The sequence below is a fragment of the Miscanthus floridulus genome, chromosome 2 (genome assembly GCF_019320115.1).
Source record: "Miscanthus floridulus cultivar M001 chromosome 2, ASM1932011v1, whole genome shotgun sequence".
NCBI lineage: Eukaryota > Viridiplantae > Streptophyta > Magnoliopsida > Poales > Poaceae > Miscanthus > Miscanthus floridulus.
In genome coordinates this window covers 47,382,939-47,409,681 of record NC_089581.1, presented here as the reverse complement: position 1 = coordinate 47,409,681, position 26,743 = coordinate 47,382,939, and the positions used below count along the sequence as shown (strand labels likewise).

The 26,743-nt window shown below is 44.5% G+C and overlaps 2 protein-coding genes, 1 long non-coding RNA gene and 1 pseudogene across 3 annotated transcripts; 2 read left to right on the top strand and 2 right to left on the bottom strand.

Annotated features, from left to right (window-relative positions):
- Nucleotides 1-5,298: 5,298 nt before the first annotated feature.
- Nucleotides 5,299-18,051, top strand: LOC136523349 (scarecrow-like protein 9; annotated as a pseudogene).
- LOC136523358 (formiminotransferase cyclodeaminase-like protein) lies at nucleotides 17,849-19,906 on the bottom strand. Its single transcript, XM_066517067.1, has 3 exons — nucleotides 19,533-19,906; nucleotides 18,605-19,022; nucleotides 17,849-18,526 (listed from the first exon to the last, which is right to left on the bottom strand). The coding sequence occupies exons 1-3, from the start codon at nucleotides 19,554-19,556 to the stop codon at nucleotides 18,015-18,017; spliced, it is 954 nt and encodes a 317-aa protein (XP_066373164.1). The 5' UTR covers nucleotides 19,557-19,906; the 3' UTR covers nucleotides 17,849-18,014.
- On the top strand, nucleotides 18,915-21,341 carry LOC136523368 (uncharacterized). Its single transcript, XR_010776156.1, has 3 exons — nucleotides 18,915-19,051; nucleotides 19,304-19,419; nucleotides 20,481-21,341. It is a non-coding gene; the product is annotated as an uncharacterized lncRNA (long non-coding RNA).
- Nucleotides 21,342-22,636: 1,295 nt separating this feature from the next.
- On the bottom strand, nucleotides 22,637-25,847 carry LOC136538692 (uncharacterized). Its single transcript, XM_066530651.1, has 4 exons — nucleotides 25,681-25,847; nucleotides 25,312-25,382; nucleotides 23,986-24,072; nucleotides 22,637-22,968 (listed from the first exon to the last, which is right to left on the bottom strand). The coding sequence occupies exons 1-4, from the start codon at nucleotides 25,775-25,777 to the stop codon at nucleotides 22,948-22,950; spliced, it is 276 nt and encodes a 91-aa protein (XP_066386748.1). The 5' UTR covers nucleotides 25,778-25,847; the 3' UTR covers nucleotides 22,637-22,947.
- Between the last annotated feature and the right edge of the window lie 896 nt (nucleotides 25,848-26,743).

Sequence of the window (26,743 nt, the reverse complement as noted above, 5' to 3'; positions counted from 1 at the left end):
ACAACGAGAACTAGCTTGCCGGCAAGCAAGTGAACCTCGGTAAAAATCATTGTCTTCATCATTGATTCCAAGGTGATTGATCTTCATTGTTATTTCATCGTTGTGATTGATTGGATCATTCATCTACATGGCGGTATAACCCTCTTGATCACTCTCTTTACTTTACCGCAAACTAGTTGACAAGCTCTTTAGTGTAGCTAGTTGTGAGAGCTTGCTTGCTTGGTTGGTGTGGCTCTTTAGTTAGCTTTTGAGAGCACACTAACATAGGGTAGTGTCATAGCTCTTGTGTGAATCGACACTATCTAAACTAGAATTGTGGTAGGTGGCTTGTATTTTAAGTAGGCTAGCGCAACACTTGCTTCGCCTCATAATTGTCTAACCATTTTGTTAAGTGTTGTTGTAGAAATTTTATTAGGCTATTCACCCCCCTCTAGCCATTAGGACCTTTCAGAGGCTCTACACCCATGGCTCGAAAGTCTTAGTATTTATTTTATACATTTTGTAAGCTCTAATTGGGTTGTCATCAGTCACCAAAAAGGGGGAGATTGAAAGTGTAATCAAACCTTAATTGTGGGTTTTGGTGATAATGACCACACAATTAGAGAACTAACGAGATTTATCGAGATGACAAGTAGGAAATTTATATTCGAGGATGCTACATGAAACGAAGGAGCCCCCAATTATAAATATAGATGGCTTCAAATTCAAAGGAGGTTTAAATTCTTTTATATACTGAATTTTAGTATAGGAAAAGTCATACTATAAAGGGGGGCACAATGCTTAAGTTAATATGTGCTACCAAGTACTCTAACAACCACATGCATCCTTAGATTCACAGCCAAGATAGTCTCCACTTCACTATTACCCTTGTTGTCTTACGTGGTGCGAGCTCTGACTCGCTCGACCCCTTAGGTGCGGGCTTCGTCTCGCCTGACCCCTTAGGTGCTGGCTCTATCTCGCCTGACCCCTTGGTCACGAGATCTGACTCGCCCAACCCCTTGGTCGTAGCTCTGTCTCGCCCGACCCCTTGGTCGTGGCTCCGTCTCGCCCGACCTCGACACCATGGGTTCTGTCTCGCCTGACCTCGAGGCCGCGGGCTCCGTTCACCGACCCTTTGGTCATGGGATCTGGCTCACCTAACCCCTTGGTCGCAGCTCTATCTCGCCCGACCTTAAGGCCATGGGTTCCATCTCACCCGACCTCGAGGCCACAGGCTCCGTCTCGCCCAACCCCTTGGTTGAGGGATCTGGCTCGCTTGACCCCTTGGTCATGGCTCTGTCTCGCCCGACCTCGAGACCACTGGTTTTGCCTCGCCAGACCTCAAGGCTACGGGCTCCGACTCACCCGACCTCTTAGGTGTAGTGTCCGTTGTAGGCTAGGGGTACATATATATTTCCCTTTTCTCCCCAATAGCTATCTACGATTTAAATGACCGTTGGAGGCTAGGGTATATATACCCTTCCCCTTCCTTCCCAATGGGAACTCTACTCTCTTCTTCTTCACTTAAGCACGTTCAAAAACAGAGCAGGACCTCTCTCTCTCTCACTCCATTGTTGACCTCAAGCCCCCAAGCAAATCCATTGATTTCCTCATCAATCCTTGAGGGATAAAGGTCCAAACTCAATTAGAGAGCATCTCTATTGATTTTCAAACTCTAAAGAGCACTTGGTTTATGTTTTAGACAGCGGTTGTGTTTGTTACTCTTAAAGCTTGGCTCCTAGCCGGCTAGAGCATAGCCCGTGGAGCTTGCCAACTTATGTGGCAGCCCCGGGAGGTTTGTAACTATCTCTTGAAGCTAGTAAACTCACCCCTCATCTCAAGAATTAAGTCTCTTGACTTGAGAATGAGGAAAGGCTGGAAAGCTCTAAGCCTTAGTGGCTAACCTCAATAACGTGGAGGTAGGCAAGCCTTGGTGGCGAGCTAAACTACGGGATAAATCATTATGCCACTCGTGCTTGATTTATATTACTTGCATGACATATTGTGGTTGAGGCGATTTCTAGAGTTTGAGGCTGATCTACTTGTGTGTGGTGTTCCCACCACTTTCAGCTGTCGATATGTGATCTACTACCCTAGAGGAAGCTAAGAAATTTAATCGATCTAAATTTTGTTGGGTATATTTTAAACTATGAACTAATCTCTCCTATAGGCGTGGCAGTGCTGCTCTCACAGAGCGGCAGTGCCGTAGGTGAATTTGACTTCGGTTTGAGTTGAACTTTTACAGGCCTATTCACCCCCCTTTAGGCATACCAGAGATCCTACACCCTTATGTAGCAATAAGCTTTTCCCAAAATCAGCATAAAAAAGATCATCCTTAAAAGGGATTTCCAAAGGTTGAATTTCTTCTTCCTTTGGAGGATTTTGGGGTGTTGATGGTTTGAGATTGATAGATAAATCTTAGAATTGGAGTGGTTGTGATTTGGCTATCAAAACTTTCTCTTCTTGATCGAGAGATGATTCCTTCTCTTCCTCTAGGAGTTTATTATGAATGCTAGTGCAGGGAGTTTTTCCACTAATCTTATCAAGCATAGACCTTGCTTCACTAGCAGATAGATGAAGGAAAGCTCCTCTAAAGGCTGCATCAAGGGATTCCATGGAATCCTTGCTAAGACCTATATAAAAATGTTGAAGAAGCATCGGGTCTTGAATGGTAAGGTCAGGGCCAGTGATGATGAGCTCATTAAAATGATCCCATGATATGGCAAGAGATTCTTCTTCTAGTTGTCTAAAATTTAGAACCTCTTTCCAAAGGCTAACCACCTTAGAGATGGAAAAGAAACGTAAACAAAATTTAGAGCATAACATTTCTCAATCTCCTTACATACTTTCTACGGTTTGATTGTACCATTGTTTAGCTCTTCTCGTTAAACAGAACGGAAACAACTTCCATCTTAAGGTCTCGTCAGACATATCAGTGATACGCAGGCATGCATAGGTCCATGCAAACCCCAATAGATGTGAGTATGGGTTTTCACTGCCTTCTCTCGAGAAGGATTGCTCCCGAATCAATTTTATAAAACACGGGCGCAACTCATAGCCAGGTGTTAGGATAGGCTTTGAAGATTCCAGTGGCTTTAAGTGCGCGCTCATAGGTGCAGTGTATAGGTGGATAGGAGTGGAATTCATGATCCACGTCATCGATCCACGTCAACTCCCTCGATCATCGTTGGATAAACCAACCTAAAACCACCTTAAATCAATGGTGTAGATCTTAGGAGCGAGTACGAGGCAGCGGAGGGTGAGCGGGCTCCATGGTAGGCCAGTCGGCCTATGGGCTGGGCCGCCAGCCCACTTTCATGGCCGTTTGGCCCAAACTTTGGCATGGTGTCTTTTGGAATCTTCTAGAGTTGTCTTTCATAGTTTTCGTGGGTTGAATCACTTGTTGTCGTCAGTTTACTTGTTTGGAGTGTATGACAGTGGTTCCGGGAGCTGTTTTCTGGATAAATCTTCCTGCAGTCATGAAATCACCAAAGCTTGTGGAATTCATTAGTTTAAACCCATATACCTATGTTTGGTGATAGAATTAAATATAAATGTAGGTTATGTTGACGATTTATAATTGGTGTTAGTGACCGTCAACGGTAGGCGACGTGCCACTTGATAGTGAGATGCATGTGGTGATTACGTCAATCTCGAGATTTGTCGATCCAACTTAGTTCTTCAGAGATGCTCAAAGGGGTAGGGTGTATGTGTGTGCGTTCATAGGGGTGAGTATGTGCTCATATATGTGAGTGTCTGCGTCTATAACTGGGTCTCACAAAAAAATGGGTCATGCTAGCTCCCGGATGTCCGGATGGGGGCTAGCATCCAGTCGCCCTGTGCCTGCCCATGCGCCCGCACGCACGCCTGCACCTACTTCACATGGGGACCCACGACGCTTGTGTTTCCACAATTGCGCGCGGCCACATGGGGCCGTGTCTCAATCTATGCATGCACTGTTTCCCTTGTCTACCGCTCGTGCCCCACACCCACACGCATGCACGTAGGCCTAATAGCTATAGCAGGTGGCTATGGTAGATGAGTCCCACTGCAACACCAGTTCTATTTTACAATATCTAGATGAAACACTTGCAACATATGTTCGAAACTATTGAAACACTTACAACATACGTCTGAAATACCAGAAAAACACGTGTATAGTCATTCCAAAACATATGTAACATCCAGATAAAACACTTGCAATATATATGTGAAACATATGCAACATCTAGATGAATTATTTGCAACATATGTGTGAAACATACGCAACATCTAGATAAAACACTTGCAACATACGACTGAAAACAGCTGAAACATTTAGAACAATACACTTGCAACGTACGTGTATAGCCATGTCAACATATATAACATCCACATGAACACTTACAACATGCATATGAAACACTTGAAATACGCTTTCAGCGTAACATCTTCTTGCTGCTTAGGCAAATCGAGGCTCGTCGACACGGAGCTTGACGCTGGCACGAAGCTCAATGCCATGAAGGTTGCTAGTAGCGGAGCTCATCGGCGACGTGGATCTCAACGGCGCAAAGCTCACCGGCAACATGCGGCTCGCTGGGCAGCGCGCGTAGAGCTCAGCGATGATGTATGGATGTCGGCGGCACGGAGCTCATCGGCAACATGAGGCTCTCTGCGTGGTAGCGCACGCAAAGCTTGCTAGCTGCGCGCAGAGTGGGTGGGGTATGGCCATGACTCGCGTAAGGCGGGTGGCTGCGTGAGTTCGAGATGGGGAGGAGATGCACAAGCTTCATGGCATCCTTCCTCTCCCTGTTGCTTTGAATGGAGAGACGGAAGAGAGAGATACAAGATGAAATCGGAGAGAATAAGTTTAAGTGGCCACCTAACGGGAGTATGAGGTATTTGTGTGATGGGTATAACACGTGAACAACACGGGACCACGTAGCGTCGGACGTCCGGCCGCGAATCGAACGCCCACATCGATTATAAATTGTTTCAGCTTTTATAGATATATATAACTTTCATTATATATTTAGACATAACTTGTTATATCTAATTGTTATAAACAAAATTCATATGCCTCAAAAAATTTATATAACACTTTCAATTTAGAAATGGAGTGAGTTGGGCCCACAGGCTTTTTCCGCACAACGAACCTCAAAGTTGGTTGGGCTTAAGCCCATAATCGGTCAAACGACATCCACCGTGGCCCGTACCGGGATGAAATTGATGGGCCTCCGGGCTCAGGGACAGGGATCCAGCTTTTCACCCTCGCGGCCTCTCTTCTTCCCGCACCTGCCGCCCGCGCCCTGCTCGACATTCCCCAGTCCCCACCTCCACCGGAGCTCAAAGTTGCCAGCCTGTGCCACCCGCCGCATCCGCAACCGCATTCTCCACCATGTCCGCCGCCCAAAGGCTCCTCGCCGACGTCCCAACGCTTCGGATCTTAGTTGGTCATCCTCAAGGCCGCCGCGGGCTCCTCCGATCCCTTCCTTACCCTACTCGCCGACACTTGCGGGCGGCTTCCTGCGCGGCTGCGCGGGGAGGCGAGGGCGGCACCATCTCCGCTCGTCGTGGCGGGAACCAGGCCTCGCGCGGCGGGTGTTCGACCGACAGAATGCCGCGCAGGAGCGCCGTTCCCTGCAACTTACTCGTCAGGCTGGGCCAAGGTATTTGAGCTGCTCCGGTCATGCATTGAGGTGTACTGCAGTATCCTGGATCGACACATCCCATAGAAGAATCCTCCTCACCCCTGACCCATTCCTCAACAATCTACAACTAGAGATATTTGAGTACCTCCTGACATCTATTGCCTGAGTTGCCTCTGACTGCCCAATGAAACAACATATGCTGGATCACATTCTATTCGTTATGTGTGTTCAGGAGTAAATGAATGTGAACCAAAAATGTGAATCATGGAGAATAAGCCTAGGGGAGCTGGTCTATTTACTCGTAATATAATCTTTTCTTCATGGTGAATCTGTAGGATCAGTAGTTTGTTGTCAGTTTGTATAATTCATTGTAAACTGATGGTCGAACAAAACGTTGACTAATGTGGTCCTAAAATGACTTCTAGTTTCGGGTTGGAAGAAAACAAGAGCACAGTCATGAACCTTTTTAAATAAAAGAATCTAGAATCTCTATGCGGGGTCTGGGGAGAGGTGTCAGTGGCAAGCCTTACCCTCGCCTGTGCAATGCGAGGAGACCGCGACTCGAGCCAGGAACCTTTCGGTCACAGGCGGTAAGACTCTACCGCTTGCACCAGGCCCGCCCTTCAATCAACTTCTTAAGGGGCACAAATAAAAAAAACATGGCATTGTATATTAGAAGTAGGGACGACACAAATTTGAGTAGAAGAGGACAAAAGCTGTGAGGCACAAAGTTTCAAGCTAGCTAATGAGTGAGCAGGACTTTCACTGTTCTGTTGACAGAAGAACTAGCAGCATGCTGACCACTTTTATCCTTTTTTTCTCTGCAGCTAATAAACAAGACATCTTAGTTGTGATAATACATTTTCGGCAACCATGTTTTGGAAGGCAAATCCCTCAACGCATGGCCATGAAACAAAAGTGAAAGGTGGGGTCTATCTTTTGTAGATCATAAACTTTTCAAGAACAGCTAGATCTAGTGGAGCTCTAGCACAATGGAAAGTCCTGAGTATTACGAGATAAACTCAAATACGACTCTTGACTACATAAACCGACTGTTAATGGAGGAGGGCACTGATGAGAAGGCCAGCATATACCAACGACATGATGCACTTCAGGCCATGGAGAAGCCATTTTATGATATTCTTGGACAAGCATATCCATCTTCACCTAAGGAGACAATGATCAGTAGAGATACCCAAGTAGATTGTCCCCAAGACAATTATAGTGAACAGGCATGCAGTGGTAGTTTTTTCACTGATATTCTTGGGCCACAAGGTATGCACCTGGTAGCCAATGACTGGGCTTCTGAATGTGACCATTTGTCTTTGCAATTTGAGAGAGGTGCTGAGGAAGCAAATAAGTTTGTCCCCAGTATTGTGAAATTGGTTGATCTGGACAGTAATGGCCTTCCTGATTCCAATCAAATGATAAAGGCAACAATTGGACAAAAGGGCAAGCATGTAAGCAAAATACAGAGTCATCCACATGTGGACTTGGAGTTTTTGGAAGCAAGGAACAGTAAGCATTTGGCCATCTCGGTAAGTGAAACAACCCGGGATGAAATGTTTGACAGTGTTCTGCTCTGTGATTGGCAGTTCCATTTGATGTTGCTCATCTTAGAGAAATTAAGGCAAAAGAAGCAAACAGCAGTTCACAGAATGTTCGGAGAAAAGGATATGGCCAAGGGCAGATGAAGTCACGAGGCAAGAAGAAAGAGGAGGGGATTGACCTCAGGGCTCATCTCATGCAGTGTGCACAAGCAATAGTAGTAAACAACCTTCCATTTGCCAGTGAGCTACTGAAGAAGATAAGGCATCACGATTCACCATATGGAGATGGCTCTCAGAGGCTGGCACTTTACTTTGCAATTGGTCTTGAGGCACGCTTGGCCGGGACAGGGAGTCAAATGTATCAGAAACTGATGGAGAAACGAACAAGGGCCACAGACATGTTAAAGGCCTACCGCCTTTTCAATGCAGTGTGCCCTTTTGCTAGGGTGGCATACTACTTCTCCAACCAAACAATTGCTGACCTATTGAACGGGCGACCAAAGGTGCATATCATTGATTTTGGCATCACACTCGGCTTTCAGTGGCCATCATTAATCCAGCGCTTTGCGAAGCAAGAAGGTGGCCCCCCAAAGCTTCGTATCACAGGAATAGATGTACCTCAGCCAGGTTTTCGCCCCTGTGCAATAATTGAGGCGACAGGAAAACGCTTCGCTGAGTATGCAGAAATTGTTCAATGTGCCTTTTGAGTACCAAGGGATTGCCTCACAATGGGAAGATATCTGCATCGAGAATCTCAGTATTGACAATGATGAGGTGCTTATAGTCAACTGCATGTACAGAAAAAAATATCTTGGTGATGAGACAGAAGACATAGATAGTGCAAGAGATAGGGTACTGTGTACCATGAAGAGGATCAACCCAGAGGTTCTCATTCTTGGCATTGCGAATGGCATGTACAGCTCCCCATTCTTCCTGCCACGATTCAGAGAGGTTTTGTTCCATTATTCTGCGCTGTTTGACATGCTCGATGCAACTGCTCTCCAGAGTGACGAAGATAGGATACAGATAGAAAGGGATCTGCTTGGGGCAAGTGCACTTAACGTTGTAGCGTGTGAGGGTGCGGAAAGGATTGAGAGGCCAGAGACTTACAAACAGTGGCAAGTGAGATGTCTCAAGGCTGGGTTCAAGCAACTTCCTGTTAATAAAGCAATCCTGAAGAGATCAATAGATGAAAAAAACAAGCATTATCATGAAGACTTTGTCATTGACGAAGATAGCAGATGGCTGCTACAAGGATGGAAGGGGAGGATAATCCATGCAGTGTCCTCATGGAAACCGAAAGAATCATACACAAATCAGTAAGATCCAAGTAGATCTTTGTGAACAAGTCAGCTAAACCTGTAATGATGTTGTGAGGACCTTCAGACAATCTTCAGCAGAACGCTTTAAGTATCCTCTAGTCTAGACTCTCATTTGAACAAATGTAAGTGCCACATTAAACAAGGCGTAAATGAGATTTAGGAAAGAGGTGACAGGTATAGCAGATTGAACAGACATAGCAAGTATGAGCACCCTGGTCTATTGGTTCAGGTTTTCCCCACCACCTTCCCTGTCTACCCACTGATCGCAATTGGTGTCCCTATGTGGTTACTCTGGCTATTGACAAGATTCTTTTTTTTTCAAAGGGAGATTAACGGAGGTATCCACCTTGTTGCCTGGGAAAAAAAGTATGCCGAGCGAGCTCGGAGGGTTGGTATTCATAATCTTGTAAATCTTCAATGGGGTCTATGGATGCGGTTGTGGCTCCAAAAAATGCAACCTGGTTGACCATAAGCGGGACTGCAGTTACCTATTCATGCCAACACTTCAGCATTGTTCACTTCTCAAGTATCATAACACACTGTTTTGGACTGATTATTGGCTCCATGGTCACTCCCTCATAGAGCTAGCACCTGCCTTTGTTGCTATGGTTCTGAGGAGGGCACTCAATCAGAGAGCTGCTGTCTAAGCCCTAGAAGACTAAAGTTGGATCAGGGATATATATAAGGATGTTTGTCTGTTGAAATGCTAATTGAATACCTACAGTTGTGGGATGCCTTGGAAGAAATTGATATACAATCAGGTTAATTGCATTTTGTTATTGTCTATTACGTAACTTGGGAGTTGTTCGAACTTACGCCCTCGATGGCTTACTTTTGCAGGTTACTTGGGAGCCGTACAAGGACATACAGGTGGTGCAGCTTGGAGTAAGAACCATGTGCAGCGCGGACGAAGACCTGTACATGATGAGGTGCCCGCTGATCTGCTTCTACGCTGTTGAGTATCACCTTCCACACAGACTTGCACGCCAGTTTGGCTTGAGTCAGGAGTGGCCAGTCGAGCCATTCTCGACATCTGTGGAGTTGCACATGTAAGTGTCATTACATGCCATGTACACCCGTACGACTATTTGAGATATTAGTTTAGTGTATGACCAAATGATTTATTGATGCCTTTTAGACCAATATGATTATTTGAGATATTAGTTTAGTATGTGACCAAATGATTTATTGATGCCATTTAGACCATTGACTAGATGTATTAGTTGAAAATATTACCAAATGAACTGGTCGTGCCACTTAGATAAATAGTTGATCTAGCTGTCAAGTTTATTATTAAATCACCAATTGTTTCATGCAAATGTAAGTGGCAGGACATGTTATTTTTTCCTGAAATTGTATATCACAAGGAATGAACATTTTCAGGATTGATCGTCAGAAACAGAACAAGACGGTTGAGTTTGAGACGCTGCACCGTCAGCACATGGATCTGTGGGACCTTTTCCATGACAACCTGTATGAAAACGACCGGCTACACACCAACTACAACTTCCGCGCATACCTATCTTGGTACCGTGGTGTCACATGGACCAAGTTGAAGACTCAATGGACCCAAGCCGACTACACCGACATTGAATCTTCGGATGACGAAGACACGTCCTACGACCTTGCGACGCGACAAGGGACAATTGTTGAGGCTGCACCTGTCTTGGACCGAGTGGTAAATGATCTTTAAACATTTGTGTACTTCAATCACTATAATTACCATAAATGCACAACATATAGCGATATAACATTTGTCGTTTTTTGCACGGCAACACGCTAAAGCAGTCCATGCTTGACATTGAACGGTTTCCAAGGACAGGCGTGGACGAGATCACACTAACAGCTTTCTTGGAGTAAGTTGACACCAACACAGTCACAATATTTGTATGTCCATACCGTTTTTACCTTGCTTACTAATCGCATCTTTGCATGACAGAAAGTGATACAATCAGGGAACACAGTTTGTGGCATAAACTAATCACAAATGGCAGCCTCTGAAAAACAAATTAGAAATAAAGAAAAGGAAAGGAAAAATAGACGAAATTGTGCTATCAAAGTCAGTTTAATACGACAAACATATTCATAAGTAATAAGTTGCAGTGAAGTGGTAAAAGGTAATAGTAATTTACTGCCCCTATCAAAGGCAGCTTCTTGAGGACCAGACTTCATTGTGATATCAGTGTTTGATTACTTGGCCAGACAAGAATGAAAGCTTCAGGCTGATTCTTCAGTTTTGATTCAATGTTTCTACAGAGCTGATGTATGAGCTTAAGATGAATTACTCTGTTTTTGTGATCCTGTACTAAATTGTAGGTGTTATTGCAGGAAGAAATAGAATGATGCATCAGCCTGAATAATTTGGATTGCGTTTGAAGATGATAATGCAGGCAGCACAGCAACAGGAAATTTGCGACCAGGTGAGCATATATCAGCAGATTTTCTTGAGGTAGGTCAAAGGATCAGGAAGTCGAGGTGGGCTTCGAACGCTGTATCATTTTTTCTACCCATACCTTTAGCTTGAAGTCATCTTGAAAAAAGGGGACTAGGTATCAAAGGATACCTTGTTTGAGTGATTGGGCTCCATTTCGTCCTCTCCCCCCTCTCCCTTTGCCTCCCCTCTGACTGTGTGTGTGTGGTTCTTCATTCTTCAACGAGTGTGCACTTGCTCAGTGATTGAGCAAGGGGCCCTCTTATAGCGGGAATCGGGATATGCATCATGAGAGGTACTTTCAAGAAACCCTTTTGGCCCCTTGTTACTTGTTTTTTTGCGAGTCAAGTTAGCACGATCTGTTAGAATCACTCATTACCTCTGTAAAGGAGTAGATTCGGGGTAGACTTCTTTAGGGTTCCTCTAGTTCGCCCAGTTTCGCCGCAGCAGGGTAGACGCCGGTACCGTGGGGTTGTTGGCGTCGTGGTGGCGATGCAGTGGACCGGTGGTGACGCTGCAAGGGCGATGGCGGTGCGGTGGCGCATCCCGTCGCTGGCAGCACTCCTTTAGATCGGATTAGGTTTCTCTATGGTGGGATTACGGCGGCTCCGGTCAACTTCGTTAATCGATCCTAGTTCCTCACTCCTCTATTTATAGTGCTGTGCGACAGGGGCTCACCAACCATATTAGGGTTGGGCGCCTCCAATCAGGGCGCAGATCCAAGGGCCCGGGCCTATTGGTGGAGATCAACTAACATTCTCCCCCTTGATCTCATTACTATCTTTCAATTTCATATCATTTACTTTTGTTCATTCCATTACAGATTAGCGTATAGAGCATGTCTCATCGTCACGGTCCATTGCCGATGGATTTAACAGCTACAACATACTACTCTGTTCTGAAATAGATACTTATCTTTGGGCCTTCTTTTGTCTAGGAATTTTAGGCTTTCCCTTAAACCCATGCTAGCTACCTGTTCTCTGAATGCCATGTTCTCTGAACACGTTGGGTGATAAGCCTTTTGTAAACGGATCCGCGAGCATCTTTTCTGTACTTATATGCTCAAGACTTATGACTTGATCCCGGACTTTATCTTTCACAACATAATACTTTATGTCAATGTGTTTGGCAGCACCACTTGACTTATTGTTGTGAGCATATTGTACTGCTGGATTATTATCGCAGTATAACTTTAGTGGTCTATAGATGTCGTCAACCACTTTCAAACTGGGTATGAATTTCTTTAATCAGTTCACCTACCCCGTTGCCTCATAACACGCTACAAACTCGGCATACATTGTGGACGATGTAGTGACGGTTTGCTTTGAGCTTTTCCATGAAATAGCTCCTCTGCAAGAGTGAATACATATCCAGACGTGGATTTTCTATCATCTTCCGCATTATCAGAATCTGAATATCCCACTATATGAAGTGAATCAGATCTTCTATACGTCATCATGAGGCCTTTCGTTCCTTGCAAATAACGCAAGACTTTCTTTACCAATTTCCAATGCTCTGCTCCAGAATTGCTCTGGAATCTGCCAAGTAACCCGGTAACAAATGCCAAGTCAGGGCGCGTACATATTTGAGCATATTGCAAGCTTCCGACAGCTGAAGCATATGGAACCGCTTTCATTTGATCGATCTCATATTGGTTCCTGGGGCATTAAAAATCCCCATATCTGTCGCCCTTGACTATAGGAGCAGGTGAGGGACTACATTTCTGCATACTGAATTTCTTTAAGATTTTCTCTATGTATGCCTTTTGTGAGAGTCCTAATACCCCTTTACTTCTATCTCGGTGAATCTCGATCCCTAGAACGAACGAAGCTTCACCAAGATCTTTCATATCAAATTTTGAGGACAAAAACTTCTTTGTCTCCAGTAGTAGACTGACATCACTACTAGCAAGTAAGATATCATCTACATACAGGACAAGGAAGATGAACTTCCCATTCTTAAACTTTGTATAGACACAATTGTCCTCTACAACAACAACACAACAACAACAAAGCCTTTAAGTCCCAAACAAGTTGGGGTAGGCTAACAATTGTCCTCTACATTCTCTTTAAACCCAAAATTTCTTATTATCTGATCAAACTTCAAGTACCACTGTCTTGAAGCTTATTTTAATCCATAAATAGATTTCTTTAGGCGGCATCCCATTCGTTCTTTTCCTTCCATGACAAAACCTTTCGGTTGTGCCATGTAAACATTTTCCTCCAAGTCCCCGTTGAGAAATGTTGTCTTTACATCCATCTGATATAATTCTAAATCGTAACGTGCCACTAATGCCATTATAATTCTGAAGGAATCCTTACATGAGACTGGAGAAAATGTCTCATTGTAATCAATCACTTCTCTTTGCGTAAAGCCTTTTGCCACAAGTCGGGCTTTATATCTCTCTATATTCCCCTTGAGAGTCAAGTTTTGTTTTGTAGACCCATTTAAAGCTTACTGTTTTGGCTCCTTTAGGAATTATCTCCAAATCCCAAACTTTATTGGCATTCATTGATTTTATTTCATCTTCATAGCCTCAAGCCACTTTGATGAATGATCACTTCTCATGGCTTCTTCAAATGAGGTGGGATCATCCTCCATTTGAAATTCCTCAGTGTTGTACACTTCATAATCAGCAGGAATAGCTGATTTTCTAACTCTTTGAGATCTTCTAGGGGCCTCCATATTTAGCACATCTTCTGTTTGAGGACTGTTGTTGCTCCCCCTCATTTGTGTCAATAGGTTCGATAGGATCTTGAAGAACAGGATCTTCATCATTATTCATTGTTGTCACAGGCGGGATAACAATAGGTGCTGGCACCACAGTGTTTGCACTGTCGGTGCTGCGACAGCAGGTAGTGAGAAAAATGACTCATGAATCGTCGGAGTGGGTGCATACACCCGCTTCTCTTCAAGGTCAATTTCTCGAGCTACCATGCTCCCCCTCATCATTTCATCCTCTAGGAAAACAGCGTGTCTCGTTTCCACAAACTTTGTATGTCTATCTGGACAGTAGAAATGAAAACCTTTTGACTTTTCTGGGTAGCCAATGAAATGGCAACTCACTGTTTTGGGATCTAGCTTCCCAATGTTCGGGTTAAATACTTTAGCCTCAGCAGGGCTCCCCTACACACGCAAGTGGTTTAGTGAGGGTACTCTTCCTGTCCACAACTCATATGGTGTTTTGGGCACCGACTTACTTGGTACTCTATGGAGAATATGAATGACGGTTTTTAATGCCTCCATCCACAGGCTCAATGGTAAGTTGGAGTAACTTATCATACTACGTACCATATCCATCAGTGTACGATTGCGTCTTTCAGCTACTCCATTCTGCTGAGGTTCGCCCGGTGTAGAATACTGGGCTACTATGCCATTCTCCTGTAAGAACCTTGCAAAAGGTCCAGGAACTTGGCCATATGGGGTATGCCGACCGTAGTACTCCCCCACGGTCGGACCTGACTATCTTAATCTTTAAATTGTGTTGATTTTCAACTTTTGCCTTAAATATCTTAAATTTATCCAATGCTTCTTTTCTTTCTTTGATTAGATAAATGTAGCCATAATGGGAGTAATCATCTGTGAATATTATGAACGAAACATAACCATCCACACTCTTTATAGGAAACTGACCACAGATGTCTGTGTGAATAATCTGTTAAATTCCTGCGCTTCGTTTGACATCTTTCTTAATTTTCTTTACATACTTTCATTTTATGCATTCTGAGAGCTCTAATGGAGGAAAAATATTATTCTTAACTAGTCTTTCTATTCTCCCCTCGAAATATGGCATAAACGATAGTGCCATAATTTCGACGACGCATTGTGAGCTCTCTTATGCCACCATTATCAGAGTAACTCTCTGTCACCAGCTGCTTTATCAGCTGAGTAGCATATGTCTTTGAAGAGCTAGTGAACTGACTCTTTATTCTATCGAGGTACTCGTTGACCGTGTCATACTCTGGGATTGAGCCCACAATTGCAGACTCAATCAGTGTTCTTTATCACATGCCAAATATTTCTTATTGGCAGTGACCCACTTCCTAGTGCACTAGGGCATATGACATCTTTCGGGATTTCAAAATCCCTCTCTTTAGTTGCCCAAACGGCATCATCCTCGTTTGTCTCCCTCACCGGTGCCACAGGCTCTGTGGAACATGGCGAGGTGACTACCCAGTCCACCTTAGACAAGATGAAAACCAAGTCAAACCTTTTCTTAACATAAAAATAACACCATTTGCATGCCTTGATTCCAACGTTGATCAAAATCAAAATATACAACTGTTCGTATACACTAATTCTACATCACCGTTGGGCAGAAATAGAATTAATGTATAAAATCATTAAAATTCACAACTGTTCTTACACACTAATTCTACATCATCCGTTGGGCAGAAATAGAATTAATGCATAAATCATTAAAATTACGATATTGTTATTAACAACGTTGGTCAGAAAATAACATCATAATCATGTCAAAATCTCTTTTTCTCCAATTAAATATCACATTGGTTCAAAATAACTGGAGAATAAACAATTTGTTTAGCAGCGGAAAAACTCTCTTTTTCTCCAATTAAATATTACGTTGGTTCAAAATAACTGGAGAATCAACTATTTCTTTAACAGCGGAAAACATATACTCAATTTCTTGAATTTTACCCATAGGAAAAATTACTTTTTCTATTTTCTTTTGAGCTATTTTTCATTTTCCAGAAATAAGCAATTACTGGAAAATAAAAAAGAAAATACTGATCTTGGGCCAAAACTGGCACAGTGGCCCGGCCCAGATCTGGCCTCAGGCCGGCCCCGTCTCTCTCTCGCGAGCGCGCTGCCTTACCAGGCCGCAACGTGGGCCTGGGCCGGCAAAGCGCCGCGGCGCACTCGCCCGCCTGGGCCGTGATGCGGCCCGTGCACCCTGCGCCGTTGAATTCAATCGGACGGTCGAGCGGTCATTTCGGCCGGTCAAAACCAGCGCCGCGTCGGAGCCACCGTAACCCTAGCGTCATTCGCCCCTCCCTCTTCTCTCTCTACGCCGCTCTTTCTTCTCTCCTCGGCGCAACGAGCACAACCGAGCGAGCGAACCGAGAGTGACGAAGGCGGTGGAGCGAGGCAGCCATGGCGCCGTCGTCGGCCCCCTCGCCGACATGCGTGCTCCCCAACGGGTGAGCATGCCGCCGTCGAGCGGCCTGGCCGCGACGCCCCCTTGGCCGAGCCCAGCGAGCAGCTGCCCCCGGCTCGGCCCTTCTTCTCCCGCGCCGGCGAAGGGTCATCCCGACGCACGGCGAGGTAGTTCTGTTCCCCCTTTTCCCTTCTCCAATTTGGTTTTCTTTTCTCTTATCCGAACCGGTGATAGGGATTAGGGTTTGGACTGTTCTTCTTCTTTCTTTGGTTTTCTTCTCTGGTTCTCTTTTGGTGCTCGGATTGAACCGATTTGGGATGGGGATTCGTTCTAGGGTTAGGGTTTCGCTTTTCTTTTGATTTCTTTTCTTTTCGGAGTTCATCCGAATCGAGATCTAGGGTTAGGGTCTCGCTTTTCTTTTGATTTCTTTTCTTTTCTATTATACCGAATCATTCTCTTCCCTTCCTCGTCACGAGTTAGGGTTAGGGTTCCGACCCCACTGTTCTTCTTCTTTCTTTGAATTTCCTTTCTTTTCTTCTCTGGTTCTGGGTTCGGCTTTGATTCTGTTCTAGGCCGAATCCTTCTTCCTTTGTTATTTCCTTCACCCAGTTAGGGTTAGGGTTAGGGAACCCCTTCTGTCTGTTCGTGGGTTAGGGTTCGGCTTGAAGTGCCGAGACCCCTATCTCTTCTCTGATCCGAACACGGATGTTCTTCTCTTGTTTTCTTGCCGCGCGCCGGCGAGGACGGCGGTGCGGCATCTTTCCCCGCTTGGTGGCGGTGGTGACCGGGGTTCCAGTGACGTCTGCCACCCCGGTCTCTTTTCAATTTGCTTTTACCCGATTAGGGTTAGGGTTACACACTGGCAACCTGGCTCTGATACCATTGTTAGAATCACTCATTACCTCTGTAAAGGAGTAGATTCGGAGTAGACCTCTTTAGGGTTCCTCTAGTTCGCCCAGTTTCGCCGTAGCAGGGTAGACGCCGGTACCGTGGGGTTGTTGGCGTCGTGGTGGCGATGCAGTGGACCGGTGGTGACGCTGCAAGGGCGATGGCGGTGTGGTGGGGCATCCCGTCGCTGGCAGCACTCTTTTAGATCGGATTAGGTTTCTCTATGGTGGGATTGCGGCGGCTCCGGTCAACTTCGTTAATCGAGCCCAGTTCTCCACTCCTCTATTTATAGTGTTGTGCGATAGGGGCCCACCAACCACATTAGGGTTGGGCGCCCCCGATCTGGGCGCTATTGATGGAGATCAACTAACAAGATCCCGAGGCCATGTAAGGATCCAGCATGTGCTTTTCAGCTTTCTGACTCGTCATCAGGCCCTCCCTGCATTGTGAAGCAAGGCAGCGAGTTAACAATTGTTTTGTCTTGATATCCAAAAACGCATGGCATCACTCAAATACTATTTTGAAGAACATGGTATTATGTTATTGCCTGTTGAGCAGCACCATCCATCCATCCATCTAATCTCTTGCATCATCTTCAGCAACCTTTGCCTCTTACACAATGAGGCATAAAAGATGAAGCCATTGTCATATAACAATAAATTAAGTTTTATCTCGATATCCACAAACTCATGTTAACTAATACGGTGTTTCCATTTTACAAAGTTCTCATCCCAGTACTGTGTGTTGAGCCTCATCAATTCCAAGAATTTGTCTTTATTGTGCTACTAACTAGCATAGTACAATCTATGTCCATTTATCCTTATCAGTTAACAGCAGGCCATCAATAGATTGAGATTATTTTTATTTGCTTGTTTTGCTTATAATATTAGAAAATAATAGCTTCCTATAGTTTGATTTGGTAATCTGTATTGTTTCTAGTACTCAATTTATTGAAATTTTGTGCACAAAGTATAAAATAGAATCAGTTCTTCATTCAGGTTGAGATGGCAATTGACAACTAAACAGCAATGGATGCCCACTCCAGACATTCATGGTTACAAGCATGTCAGCCACATAGAGTCTATACAGGCTTTATCAATCATCAGCGCAAGCAATCTTCAAATACTTATCGAGTATTGCATCCTTTGTTATGTCAGTGTAGTACCCCTGCTCAACTTCAAGTCCTTGCTCTCCTGCAATCTGCTCCACCACGGTCTGAACTTGATAGGCACTGACATGATCTGGATCCAACAAGCATGCAATCTCTGTGCAATCATCTCCATGGAAGAGTGCAAGAGCTTGCACCGTGGGAAGCCCTCCACCCCGTCCACTCACCCTGCGGGTAATCCTCCTCACAGTTGCGACGTCCTTAGATAGTACCGGGACATTGTAGTTCTCAATCCAAGGTGTAACACCAACTGTTGTGGCACCTCTCTTATGTGAGACATGAGTTGGACCAACATCAGGCTTAACTGGCAGAACATCAGGGAGCATGCTACCTAACCACTGATTGTCCTTGTAATTTGGCCGGTAGTAGCCAAGTTCACGCCGTATTGCACCCGCAGACTTTCCTGTTGGGTGGGCTGCTGCATACAGGAATACTGGGACTGCAAACATACAATTCGTTGAGGAAGATTAAAATAGTTGAAGAGCTGATTTTTGGAAGCCTAACACATTGGACATACCTTGTAAGCCATTTCCAATGTCAGATGCTACCTGCTTAGCCAAAGAAGCAGCATCCTCCATTCTGGCTTGACCCAAGGGGTGGAAAGACAGGTCATCGACGACACCAATCCTTGGATGCGCTCCTGACTGCGATTCAAGGTCTATGGTTGAAAATGCAGCCTCAATCATTGCTAGCAACACCTTCCTGATTGGACTATATATCACTTCTCCAGTTGATCTGTCGTCGATGATGTAGGAGACAAGTGTATAGCGGAAACGGTTGTAGTGATTATCCCCAAACTGGCTGACGACAACAACCTGAGCATCACTCTTGCTTGCACGCTCGATTGCGTCCACAGCCATAGCATTGCGGCTTTCAGAAATGTAGAGCTTGCAGGAGATGAACTTGGAATGCTTCATGCTGAGCTTTGGCTTTGGCTTCACAGCAGATGAACAAGATAACTCAGGTTAGCACAAGTCGTTGTTTTAAGGTTTTATTTGTAGATGCGGAATGGTTAACAGTAAGACCTGTTCGTAAAGTGAAAAAGGTCCAATTTTGATGTCTCTATCAGAATTTCTGCCTTTATAAGAACCGGGATATTCTATGTTTGATTGCTTTCACGAACAGGAATAAAATACTTTGATTCAATTCTGTGTTTCTACAGAGCTGATGTTCATATGCAGAAATGATAGTGTGTTTTGTCTGAATGCTATTGCAGGAAAACCTATGCATCCATCTGGATAATCTGGATGAAGCCTGAAGACAGTAATGCAGGAATCCTACATCATCAATCATCAGGAAAATTTCTGGACCCCCGGCAGATTTTTTGGCAAGGTAGTAGGTCTTGGATAATATGTTATATCCAGGCTTTCGGTCGATTTGTCCTGCCAAAGGTTTTACAGCTCGAACCCATCTTGACTAGGAGGCGGTTAGGCAGCAGTGCATACCTTGTTTGCGTGATGAGGCTCCATGCCTGCTGCCTGCCCTGCTTCCTCTTCACCTCTCCCCTGATCGCTCTATGACGCTGTGTGCGTGAGTGCGTGGCTCTTCAATGAGTGCTGGCCTGCTCAGTGATTGAGCAAGGGCCCTCTTATATAGTTGGATATGCATCATGAGGGGTACTTGCAAGAAACCCTTTGGGTCTCTTGTTGCTTGTTCTTTTGCGAGTCAATTTTTAGCAAGGTCCCAAGGCCGTCTATGGATGCAGCATGTGGGCTTATCAGCTTTCTGACTCATCATCAGCCCCTCCCTGCATCGGGAAAGAAGGCGGCGAGTTAACAATAGCCTTTTTTTTTTCTCTCCCTATCTTCGGATCTGAAAAAGCATGCCATCACTCCATACTATTTTATTGCAGCCTTCATCCATTTAATCTCTTTCATCATCTTTAGCGACCCTTGTCTCTTACTACACTTCAGCAGAGCAGAGTAGAGCAGACCTTGCTTGTTGCTTGAGTCATGGACCTTGTCTGTTACCCCCGTCTAGTGGCCAGTGCAATGTCATTATCCACCTCCAGCACATGGTTTCGCTGAAACCATTTTCTGGAAGAGACTGGTTGATAGCCCTGTGGGTCCGAAAATAAATAATAAATCTGTATCTTTTTTTTTTTTGCCACGCACAAGATGTACTGTTTGGATCGGATCAGATTTGTGGTGTAGCATTTGTATTTATTGCTGCCCTGTGTGCATCAGCCATCAACTATTATTAGTAATCTCATAAAGGCCTGTAACAGAAATCGGGTTGGGTAAGGGTTGGGTCTGTGTACCTCCATGACCATAAGCATCCTGCGTTCTTGTGAGATTGGTAGGATGGTCACAACAGATTTTAAACTCTGTCGGTTTTCCCCCAAATAATAAGTAATGTTACTGATAGCTGCACTGTCTGTTTTGCTATCGCAGAGCTAAGCTTGTTGGACTCTGAATGGGATGAAGGTTTCAGTTTGGAAGTAAAAAGCCCAAGGAATGCTGAGGTTTGGTCTTTTTGGACTAAAAATCTGGTAGCGAGGTCGGTTCGTCTGGAAGGAACTTGATGAAGTAAATAAGTAATGTCAGCTCCCAGAGGCATGTGGGGTGAGGACATGACATATGAGGTACATGGAAAACACGCGGGTGGTCATCTTGCGGCTCTCAAGGGCGTCGGGAGCTAAAGAATCCCATGCGTATGGTCGCCAGTGGTGTCAGCGTCCACACGCGTGGACACGGATCCGCTGATCCGCTCCGTGTCCTTGCGGATAGGGTCGCCGTTTCAGCCAGTGGCAGTGGATGGGGATCACGTGCATGCTGTTACTAAGCCCTCTGCCTGTTGAGCAAAGCTTGCTGTCGTTTTCCACGTTGGTCGAGCGCTACGAGTCCTTGCAGTTCACACCTTTTTTTTCACTCGTGAGTCATGTATTATGGGAATGGTATGACATCCTATCTGTAAGATGTTAATTTATGAATTTTTCTTGTAAAAAAAAACACATCACGGTGGCTGCAAGCACTAGCGTCCACGTCTCACCAGTTGGTGTTTTGCAGGGTGTAAAAGATGATCCTGCAGAAACAGCTATAGTGAGTGCTTCGTCGTCTGATAAAACGCGGAGGCGTTCGTCCGTGTGCATGTTCCGGTGACGACGAGTCAAGCGCGTTCCCGGTTCCCTTGGGAAAACCGACATGACAGATACTAGATCGGTGCACATGGTACGGCACAGTTGGATCCGATCGCCACGTGCTCCATTGTCATCGATTCGAGTTCCCGTGCACCAAGGTCCAACGCCCCACGCGGCGTTGACGTTCACGTTGTTTCCGCCACGGTCATACGCACATCCCTAGAGTACAGGTACAATAATAAACGAATAGCTACAAGCTTCCTCTCAAAATAATAAAAATAATAATAAAAGCTACGAGTATATGCATTCTGTAGATGTATTCCAGTGGTAATTTCTTGGGCACAACAAAACCCAATGTCCCGTGTAAAATGATGTTTGGGTAACCAATCTGCTGATTCTTCGCTGGTAGTCTCCATCGCTTATGCATTCTGGCATAGTGGCATGAATCATCTGACGACTTCTAAATCCTAAAGAAAAACCCTACCAAACTATATGTAATATAATATGTGGTCAAGATCTCATGCCGCTCAACTCATCCATACAAAAAAATTACATCGGCCAAATAATCTTTTAACAACCGTCTAATTAATTAGAGACGAAAGCAGAATACTTTATACCAAAAATCAAACTGGAACTCGAACATTTTTAGATCAGAGCCGAATCCAGGTGCGGATCCAACAGTCCGCCAGACCTGCTGGCTGGCTGGACCATGCAAATGTAAAACGCTCTCTTCCCATTGGTCATGACAGGATATCCATGAGGCAAAAAGCACAAGTGTGCTCTGCGCTCACGTACATTGGTCTTGTGGGTCGTTGCAGGGTCAAAATCTAAATGAAATTGTCTACTGCTAAAAATGCAAATTGTCAGTAACTTGACGGCAAAACGCGACAAATGCTCGGGTGGTTGACCACGAAGATCCGACATACGGTGCCAGGTTCGCGAACCGGAGGCCCACGCGCGCTCGCCGTCGCCGCCTCGCTTGGGTACAAGCAGAGAGCGTTTGCGCAGGCGGCGCAAGGCGCAAGACCCTGTAGTTTGCACCGGCCACAGGCGGATCAGAGCAATTGAACTAAGATTTGACAGGAAAGCTTGATTTGGTATGCCGAGTCCATCGGGGGGATTTGTTCATGCTCTGTGAGGACGAAGGAAAAGGTGGAGGGGATTCTTTATTTATTGATTGATAGGGAGGGGATTCTTTATTTATTGATTGATAGGGAGGGGATTCTTTCTTGGGAGAGGTAAGCGGTGGTGTTTTCTTTCTTTCTTTTTTTTCATTCCAAGTTGGTCAAATTTCTACCGCCGCTGGTGGGGTCCAAAACTTTCTCGGCAGTGGAAGTGGAAGGCCTCTATGGGGGCACGTAAACACCTCCAAAAACTTTGCAACAACGGCATATTCCAATTTCCAAACTAAGCAGTACAAATAAACGTATCAATCAAACTTTTGTTAAATTCATCAGTAACAGCACAATAGAAAGGAAGCACGGTGCGTGAATCAATTTGGAAGTACAGTGCTCAAGTTATGATGGCAACCGAGGTAAAACATCTATCAATCACACGAAAGAAGTACAACATTTGCAGTGTTCGCCAACATGAAGTTCCACTGCAGCAAGATTATTCATGGTGGATGAGAGCAAGCGTACCTTCTCAAAATCTTGCCTACATACATAAATCAAAATCTCTGGTTGCCACAATTTATCAACTTGAAAGAACAACATAGAATGTTCTTTTTATTTAACATTGTTGCCTGGCCGCAGAAATAGGTAGAGCTCCGTCCCAAGCAACTATGCCTTTGCTGGTGCCGCCTGTAGCAGAGGATCAGGTTTTTGTAACTGTTAGATTTCATAAATCATTCTCACTGTGAAGTGTAAAAAACAAAATGACAAGCGTTCGGATTGCGTATTAGCAATAATTAACCTCACACGATACATTGGTGGTGGGATCACCCACAATAAACTAAGCTGTTGTTGGTGCTGATGGCAGTGATAAGCAGCCTAATTTTAGTAACACAAGGTTGGGCAAAATACACCGCACCAAACTAACCACACCGTCCATACCAAAATTTATGGAATTTTCTGCGGTTGGTGTTCAGTGTGGTGGGTCATGGGAGAAGCCCTGCCTGTTCGGTTTGAAGTGTAGTGTGATTCATGAGCGTCAGAAACCAAATCACTGAGATCACCAAACAAACAGAGCACGGAGCGCGCTAGCCATTGGCCCAATTCACACACCATGTGGCCCAGCCCAATTGCCAAGACCACATTGCTCCTGACGTCACACGCCATCCACGTTGCTATCCAGTTATCCACCTTCCCCAATCTAACCCAGGCAGTGACAATGAGTCAAGGGAGCAAAGCCAGAGGCCATGACAAGCACGCAACAGTGCGGACCTCAGTGGATGCACAGGCGGCCTAGTCAAGTGCGCAAGTGGACGGTCGCCACTGGCACGCTAGCCTCCGCGGGTCCAGTCGCAAGCATAGGACCATGGCCACCAAGCCCAGCTCACACTCCCCAATTGTTTTCCCTGATTTTCTTATCATTTGCTGCCACGTCATTATTTCTACAGAAAACACCGAAGACTCCACTGAATAACCAAAAACTAAAATGTGCAGTGCTTTAGTTTGTGGTGACAATTTTTTGCTAAAAGAAACCGACCGAAGAACAATAAACCTAACGCCCAGGCCTAAGCACAGATGCATCCTTTTTGCTTTGACAGATTATTTCTCAGTTACACATTCTAGTTATCAGAGTGTCAGGAACTAATCAACTACTATATACAACATTGTACAAGTGTTAGTGTAACTGGTTAAATTTTAAAGAATTACCTCAGTCTTGTCTTCCTTCTTTCCACCAAAAATCTTGAAACCACCGTAAATAAGAGCCCCCCACATAGAGAGGCTTGCTAGAACAAACTGCATGAGGGGAACATAGTTATAAAAATTTCTCCATGGTCAAATTAATTACAAAAGAAACTCATGTGCATTTGGAGCTGCTATATAAACAGATCAGAGCGCAATACTTCAACTATGATTAATAGAAAACACATGAAAAGCAGATGCTGTAAACAAAAAGATACAATATAACATAGAAAATCAAATGACCTCACCTTGTGTGGGTGCAAAAAAAAATCAAATACATATCTCGTATATAAAACCACAACACTGTAGACACTGCATAAAGACAATTCTTAACGACTCCCAGAGCTGATGAAGGTCCTCGTAATGTACACCAAAGAATTTATTTATTTATTTATCTATTGAAACAGTGCATCAAAGGTCCAGTTTTCATATTAGAAATTTAGAATACATTCAAGATAGCAAGATACATCGATATGAGTCAGCTATTGTTTGCAGGAGTTATAATCTGTAAAGTGTAATTCAAGAATCATTAGGTACTGACCTGGCTAGCCTAGAAGGGGAGGAAAGAGGGGGGGGGGGGGGGAGAAGATGAGGTTTTGATTTGGAGAAGATCCCTCAACATCGGGGTTGTGTGAGGAGGAATGATTAGTGGCAAACCAACAAGATTCAGTGTCTGCTGAGACTGACTTGACCTCACCTGGCCTCATTGACCAGGACCTAATTGTAGCCAGGCCACCTTGACTGGTTTTTGGAACACTTCCTGCCAACATATTTTGGCTAGAGGCATGCATGTTGGGTAATTGCAGCCAGTAAAAGGTACTTAGATGAAGTACTTTACATGAAGCAGGGTATGTTCAAAGGATCAGGAAGAAACTCGATGACATGATTCAAATGAAAACAAGCTATAGCGTCCAACAGCTCTAGTTTTGCAGATGAATTATTATAGATAACAAGCATGTATCCAGTCCCAGTCAATTTTTCAAGAACTTGGCTACAAAATGCATATGGGAAGGTACAAAAAATACTGATCCAACTGATGACAGAGGCAACCTGAAGATGTAGGTAAACCTGTAATCTGACTACATGACCAAAAAGATTGGCACTAGTTGCCAACTCATGTGGTTTCCACTTAAGCATCCAAATGAATTCAAGAGTTCAGTGACTGACTCTCATAAAGAAAATTTAATATACTGGTTCCACAGGTTGTATGCCTAATACTAACATGATGATCATCAAAACCTCAATGAAGTGAGCTTCAATGGCTTAAAACAAGATATTCGAGGGTAAACTCACGTGCTCTTCCTTCCACTTGCTCGGGCTCAACGGATCTTTCCACAAGGGCACCCTCGCAGGTCCATGGCCGTCTGTGGCAAGTACACAAAACGAACCCATTAGCATTCAGCAAGGTAAGCTATCCATCACAACGATATGACGCCACAGAAACAACAAATATTCTTATGTGCGTCGTGCGACCCCCCATTCCGACCGCATCGGGCCTAGGCTACGTATATCCCATCATGAACACACGCCAAATCCAAAACTAAATCGCAGCCAAGAATCTGGCGAGACGGATCCAGGAATGGTCGCAATCAACGATCGGATCCGAACGACCTGCGCCCGCGATCCCTAGATCTAGAGAAAGGGCAGGGAAGGTGTACGTACCTGCGGCACCGGCAAGGCCGCGGCGAGAGATTAGTCGGGCGAGGGGGGACGCGGAGGAGGAGGAGCAGGCCGCAGCCGCAACGAGACGAGACGCCATGGCGATGGATTCGTTTACGCAGTGGTTGTCTCTCGCTTTGGTTCCTCGGCGATTATCGGAGACGCGGCTGCAAGTTTCTAGGGTCTGGGAATTTATATGGGCTGGGCTGGGCTGGGCCGTGTCGAAACGAGTCCAATATCTGATTCATCATTCGTCATGTTGGGTTTCCTTCTTCAAACCAGCCCTATGTCTCAATTCTCATCTCATCATCATTTATATTTATTTATATGATTTTTGGAGCAAAAACGATAATTTCATATATTTAATATGATCGATTTGAGTAACTTAATATTAAATATTGTATAAGAACAACAGCAGAACTTATTGAAGAATAATATTCTCTACCAGATATTCACTAATGTAAAGTTCTTATCAGAGTATAAAGGACAAGCTAGGTGTCTATTGGTTAGTTGATCGGCATTCCACACAGTTTTGAACGACGGCCAAATTGAATTAAAGTGAAGAACTTGCACTCTAGAGGTGCCCAAGCCTTCAAGATCAAATTCTTAGAAACAGTAGCCAAGAAATTGTGTACAGTCGAGAATGGCGCAAATAAATAAGGGGGTGTTTGGATGGATTAAACTAAATGTTAGTCCATGTTTTGAATGCCAAATAAAAAAGGTCTAAACATGAACTAATCATGGTCTAACAAAACTAATAGATGCTAATTGGTGTGTAGAACTCATTAGAGAAAAGAAAATTTTAATTAGTCCACGTTTAGCCAATTATCCAATAACGCTTTAGTCCGTTGATCTAAACAGGCCCTAAGTAAAAGTGGATATTACCCACATTGGCTTTGGTTCATCTTCGGATAGTAATAAGAAGTCATAAACATGTATGTATAAATAAATATTGGATCGCATTTTGGCATCGACATGACATGGACACATCACTTTTGAATCACAAACTGTGACAGAAACTCCGGATTTAATTTGTGTCCGAGAGCCCTGTTAGTTGTTTCAATAA